We start from the raw sequence: 6,274 nt of genomic DNA, 5'->3' as shown, positions 1-6,274 counted from the left end.
GATTTCAAAAAGACCTGCCAGGTAACTTAATATGGTAACGCAATGAAAATAATTTGTACCTTTGGAATTAGGCATCATGTTTATAAGCCTGACCCTGAGAAACACACAGGCTCACAAAAATCACGTGCACATAACTTTCAGGAAGAAAAACAACAGGTCAAAAGTAAAACTGTTACGCAGAAATACTTAGGATACAGGAACTAGAGGCAATGACAGACGTTTAAAAACTCTGAGGATGCTACTCTGAGCACAGTTACTGACAGGTTTGAAGGACCACGAGCTGTGAATGTTACAAATTCTTTAGGACAGTTGTGTCGCTCCCGGCTGAGTACACTGCTTTTCTTCATCACTATTCCCACAATCCTTTTCCACACTTTGTTAAAATGTGATCATCAAGCTGGCTCTTGAGTTCTGTTCTGCACTCAGTTCTGATGTAATAAGAAACTCAACCCCAACCGCTGCTCTGCACCATGTTCAAAGCGAGCAACACTCCGCAGAGACTGATGCTCTGGAACAACTCTATTGTTCTAGGCATTCAGGGCAGATTACCATAAAGCTGACACAGAGTTTCTTCTAGCAGTAGGTTTGTAAAAACCAACTAAGATTTGTATTCATTTGCCTGCATTACTTTCTGGAAAATCTTTTCTAGAAATAATATGCTATGATTAATTGCAGGGGTTTTAAAAAATAAAATATTGGAATATTTAAAAGACATTATATTATTTCTTCTAATATTGCAATATCCGTATTATAATAATGTACATTTAAATTTAAAAATCAGCTATGTGGTTGGTAAAATTGTAATACTCTGTATTACTGTGATAATTTTAGATGTATAAATAAAGTTGTGAATGTTCATTTTCTTCTAGTGATATTCTGAGATTTTTCCCATTCAGACACAGAATAAGGTTGCTTGTTATCAATAATTTTTTCCCATTTAGTAAAAAAGAATCCACAGAGCTTGTAAAGTTTTGTAGGCAAAAAATAAGCAGAGAATACATTAAAATATCTATAAGATGAAGATATTTCATATTGCTAAAAATGAAAGTGAGTACGAAATCAGAGAGGAAAAACATAAGGAGAATTTAGAGGATCAAAACTTTATACCAAATTTTAATGAAAATAAACTGTATCCATAAAGAACTATACACAAATACGATACCTTTTTATCAGCTTGATAGATTTGAATGCCTCATCCATGTCTCCAGCGGTGAGGTAGAAGCTGAAGTTCAGCATGGCATCTCGGGTGGGCTTGTCACAGTCTCCTAATCCAATGAAATCTCTCAGGGGTCTTCTTGCCGCCATCTGAGAGACCTTGATTGAGCCAGACTCTGCTTGTCCTTTCTCAGCTTCTCCCAGCTAAAATGAGAATGTTACCATTTAGGTATCAAGTTGAAACTTACTCCTATGTACATGTAATTAACTACATTATTTCCACACTACAGTCCAATTTTCTATTTCTGCAGAACCATAATCAATAGTGACAACAGTTGCAATGTTTCAGAACTTCCCAGAAAATGCCCCAAAATATTTAATGTCATAGAAGAGATTAGCATATGATAGCGAACAATCACAGTACGACAGTAATAGTTCGAAATTGGTAAAATCCCACAGGAGAGGCAGCCACCTATAGTAGTAGCAGCATTACTCCTACTACTACAATAGCAAATATTAAGTCCCCAGATTCCTGGAGATTTCCGATAAACATTTCACTAAGGTTAGTCTCTTCTCAAAAAGGACCCTGCTGTTCTGAAAATTAACTATATAGACCAAATTCTTTTATTTTTGCCTTCACGTGAAGCTTATGAATAGCAAAGTTCAGATTCAAACCCTTCCTCATAAAACTGGAAGTTCTGGAGCTTCAGTGCTACTTTCACCAGTCACTGAAAGGCAGCCAAACACAGTGGAAGACCATCTGAGTCATGAAGGACACCAAATTTCACATATATTCTGCCCCAATTTTGTAGTTACATAACTAAATATTAAGATTTACAGAAGCAAATAAAAATTAGTATTGTATTATTATGCAATGAAAGTATTAGATACAGTAAAAGACATAAATCAAAAATGCAAAGGTGTTTGACTACAATTTGGGGAATTTCAGGAACCAGAGAAGAAAAGACATTATAATGAATCAGGAGAAACCCTGGAATGAAGCTTGGTCCAAACAGACTTGTTGCATCAACTGGACTTGCTATATTTAAAGCAGACTCTGTTCATATACTAAATCATGTTTCCAAAATGAATTATTATATAACAAGTAACTTAGTCACTAAGATGGAGTAACCTACTGAGGGAAGAAAACGGAAACAGAAGAGAGAAAAGCAGAAAATGAAGGAAGAGGAGTAAAATAATGCATATACTTACAGGTCTATAGACACATCCCCTCCGAAAAAACAACTAATAGCAGCAATTATCCATACAGAGTTAAAAAAAGAAAAAAAGACACGTAATATCAAAATAAAATAGGATGAGACATGATCGGGGGAAGGGATAAAGGAAAGATTAACAAAATGCAGCAGATCACCTTTGACCTTTGAAATTAAGGGAAAAGAGAAAGTAAAATAGAGCGCAACTCCAAAAGCTGGATCTGCACAGGAAAAGTGACAACAGTCAGATTTTTGGAAGGAGGCTAAAGTGCAAAAGAGTGCTCTGAATCTAAATATATTAAGTAGAAAAACATCTAGATTCTTCCTGTTTAATACAACCTCTAAATTACATGAAATCAGATTTACATAATCTCAGTCGTCTGTTTTATTCAGAAGATGTAGAGAATTAGAAGCCTCATTAATATTAAGTTCCTACTGATTTTACAAAAATAAATGCCTTTGTAGAATAAACAGAGTCTGTTAAGCTTCCCTTGCAACAAGGGAGCAGCACAAATCATCATAACAGGCACTGAGACACTCAGGTCAGAGCTTAACCAGAAAACCAATCACTAAGTAATAGGTTTCATTTTTCCCATTATGCATGCTTTTATTTACCTAAGATGCAAACAATTTTTGATTTGTATTCAAGTTTAGGAAGATAAAGCATGCATGCCTGGTATTTGTATTAATAGCACACAGGCATTTGGTGATAGTGCAAGACGAGTATTTTTGTTCTCTTGGCTATTCTGTGGGGGTTAAGATCCACTCCAACAAGGAGATGGGTTGCTTCTGCAGAAGCCAACAGGAAATGTCCCCTCTTATGGTATACGAAGAGTTGACACACACACACCCCCTCCCTTTACTTCCAACAGGCATGGTGACTACATGAAACAGAAATTGAATTTTTCACCTCCTTTTTTTATTTGCATTCGCTGGTAATTACTTCATCTCCTAGGCTTGTACATGGCATGCAGTTTGCAATACCCATGAGAAACCAATTCAGTGCAGAATACCCACATTAGAATTATCTTTACATCATTTCTATATGTGATACAGCAACTGTTATTGGAGTTGCTCTAATTATCCCAGACTCAATTTGGTTAAATTTGATCCCCACACAGTGAAAACCCTGAAGTTATGAGAAGGGAAGGAATTGTGAGAGACTTCCTCACCTTTTTGGCAAAGTAATAATGTGGCACCTCTATGCCTAGAAGCACCTGGAAGGATGGAGGCAATGGAAAACTGTCCTGAAGCAACAGGCCATGCTCTTCAGTACTGAAGAATGATATAATCCAAGCATCTATCTGGAAAAGGAAACAAACCATTGTTTTGATTTTATGCTGCAATATCCTTCTTTCACTTTGTTTTTATTTTCCATATTCACTTGGCAGAACCTTCTCTCAAAAATAATACACCATACACATCCACAGGCACACACCTGCAGGAGAGGGCAGAGCCACATGCTTCCTCCCCATAGTAAGAAGCCAACAGCCCAGCCTACATTACAAAGGGTGTCCCTGCTGCAAAGGGACCTCCCAACTTCACTGGCCATCAGGAGGGAAATCCCCGGCCAGACTGCTGCTCTACAACTCCCTCTGACAGATCAGACCCAGGTCAAAGAATCTCAACTGTTTTCAACAATTTCTTCTTTTTTAAATACTGTATTATTTCTATTATAATTTCAGCAACTCACTGACTGCTTTGAGTTCCCAGGGCATATACCAGACATTTAAAAATAGTTTCTGTAACAGTTTAAATATTGACCTGAGTCAAGTCAAAATGAAGCATGTGTTTCCAACTAAAGTTAATCATATTTCTCATTTCTTACAGGATAAGCATACAGTTAAAAGTTCTGTTGAATAAGGGCCAAAAAGTTGCACTTCTTTTATATATTTTTAATTTTTTAACTTTATGTAGAAGCCAAACATTTTTACTTGTTTACATTAGGAATATTAGGCTGAAGTGTTCTTCTCTTTGCAAGGCCTTTTGAGACTTCCCTATTCCCTTCCGCCTTTTGAGACATCCCTATTCCCTTCCACCTTTCTATATTGATCTTCCCATGATTTTTCTAAGGTCATTTCAACCAACAAAAGAAACAATGAGTTTTCTGTCTCTAACTAGAAGAGGTTTAACTAAAATGATGTGCAAATCAGAAAACTTTAAATCAATCTTGATGTTTCAAATCGATGGAATATTTATGAGGAACAGGCAGTTCTATACAGATAAAATGGTAAGGATCACTACAAGCACATTAGCAGGGGAAGCAGGGAAGAATTATTGGTCTGATGAAAGAAATCTTTGATGAGATCATTTCTGATCAATAACAATGAAATATTTTTTCTAATGTAAAAAAAATAATAAAAGATAATTTGGGAAGAGTGTACTTCACTGTTATTCTAGCAAATTAATTCTTGATGATAAAAGTTGACCGAAGAAGTAAAATCTGCATCATTTTTTAAAATGAAAATAAGTATCAAACCTCTAGATTATAAATTTACCTAATAATGTTACCTGAAAAACAGTCATCCAGATACAAGCTTGCATTATGATCGTCCTCAAAATTCTAGCACAAACAAATAAATCACCTCTTTATATTCATCACTGTATGCAAGCCAGGACTAAACCAGAAAGCTAATGTACAGTGGCTGCCTGAAGCCACAGACATCAAAAATACAGTTTCACTACTCATTTTTGAACAAGATAATGTATACTACCTACACATACATCCTTAACAATGGACCAATGATTTATTACTTGAAAAAGGTGAACTCCATGTAAAGCAAGGTAAAACCAACAAAAAGACCATACTGTGCTCTCTGGCTGGTTTTTCTTCTGGTCTGGCGATTGCAGGCCTGGTTCAGGAATTGCTTCACATACAAAGAGTCTTGGTTCACTCTGGTCCCAGAAATGGCAAGCAGGGATGTGACTGTGCAACTCTGGATACTGAACAACAGACCTACCAAAAGACAAGGAAAAAAATGTAGAAAGGAGACAAAATAATTCCAGCCCATTCAGTGCATGAATGTAAATAAAGGACTAACCAAGGGATAATTTTCAGATGATGATCAGTTATCTATACCAGTAACTCTGCATTGTAACATTAATCACATACATCTTCCTACCTCCTAACACTTTATACATGTCAATGCCCCTTTTAGTTTGTTCTGTATACATTAATCATGACTACAGGACATAAAGCATTTTGGTAGGAAAAAAGATGGTACTGCCACAAATACCAATAGGCACCCAAAATCTGCTTCCACTGAGATCACGTCCTACAGAAATACTTGAACATCACTGCAATGATCTACCTTAGTGTCCGCTACAGGTGTAGGTTCTGTCACATGGGGACTGCACCTCAGCTCTGGCTTCTTATGGGTTTTACAACCTGCCCAAAAGTGCTTATTGCCAGCACTGCGAGTGCCCAGCCAGGTTCAAGACAGCTTGGGCACACCGATACCCATTTAGATAAGCAGCAAAGAGAGTTTCCAGCACATATCCCTCACGTTCAAACCCAGCTAAGCAGTGGCCCTAAGAGATCACAACTAGGCTAGTGTGGTTAAACTGATGGGGCAAAAAAAAAAGACATTTGTTTATATTCTCAGGCAACAGATCTCCCTCTACTGAGAGTTCAGCCAGGAAACCTGGGCATGCAGTGTGATCCATGCTTTGAACTGCTGAACTCAGTGCCGAGGGAAACTCCAGTGCTGCAGCTGGGGACTTCGGTCTCCAGATATGTCACCGCTCAGTCCCTTTTTCCAGCGTTGTGCCTGAGCTGCAGACTGTGAAGCAGCACGTTAAGCACAAGGGCAGCCCCTGCAGCTTTAGGAAAACCTCTCTCTGACAGCAGTTCAAATAAGAAACATCTCACTGCCTCCTTTGGGCACCTAAATCCTGCTTCAGTG

At 37.5% G+C, this 6,274-nt stretch overlaps 1 protein-coding gene across 1 annotated transcript in view; it reads right to left on the bottom strand.

Moving 5' to 3' along the window:
* Positions 1 to 6,274, bottom strand: part of IFT140 (intraflagellar transport 140) — a gene marked incomplete at its 5' end in the record, with an annotated part of 64,672 nt that overhangs the window by 42,517 nt on the left and 15,881 nt on the right. Inside the window, 3 exons of the mRNA XM_080353616.1 lie at positions 1,163 to 1,359; positions 3,542 to 3,673; positions 5,178 to 5,325. Of these exons, the coding sequence (XP_080209742.1) occupies positions 1,163 to 1,359; positions 3,542 to 3,673; positions 5,178 to 5,325 (477 nt within the window). The remainder of the gene's footprint in view (positions 1 to 1,162; positions 1,360 to 3,541; positions 3,674 to 5,177; positions 5,326 to 6,274) is intronic.

Source organism: Nesoenas mayeri (genome assembly GCF_963082525.1).
Source record: "Nesoenas mayeri genome assembly, chromosome: 15".
Taxonomy (NCBI): domain Eukaryota; kingdom Metazoa; phylum Chordata; class Aves; order Columbiformes; family Columbidae; genus Nesoenas; species Nesoenas mayeri.
Note: the sequence above shows the minus strand (reverse complement) of the source record. Positions and strands in the feature narration are given on the sequence as shown.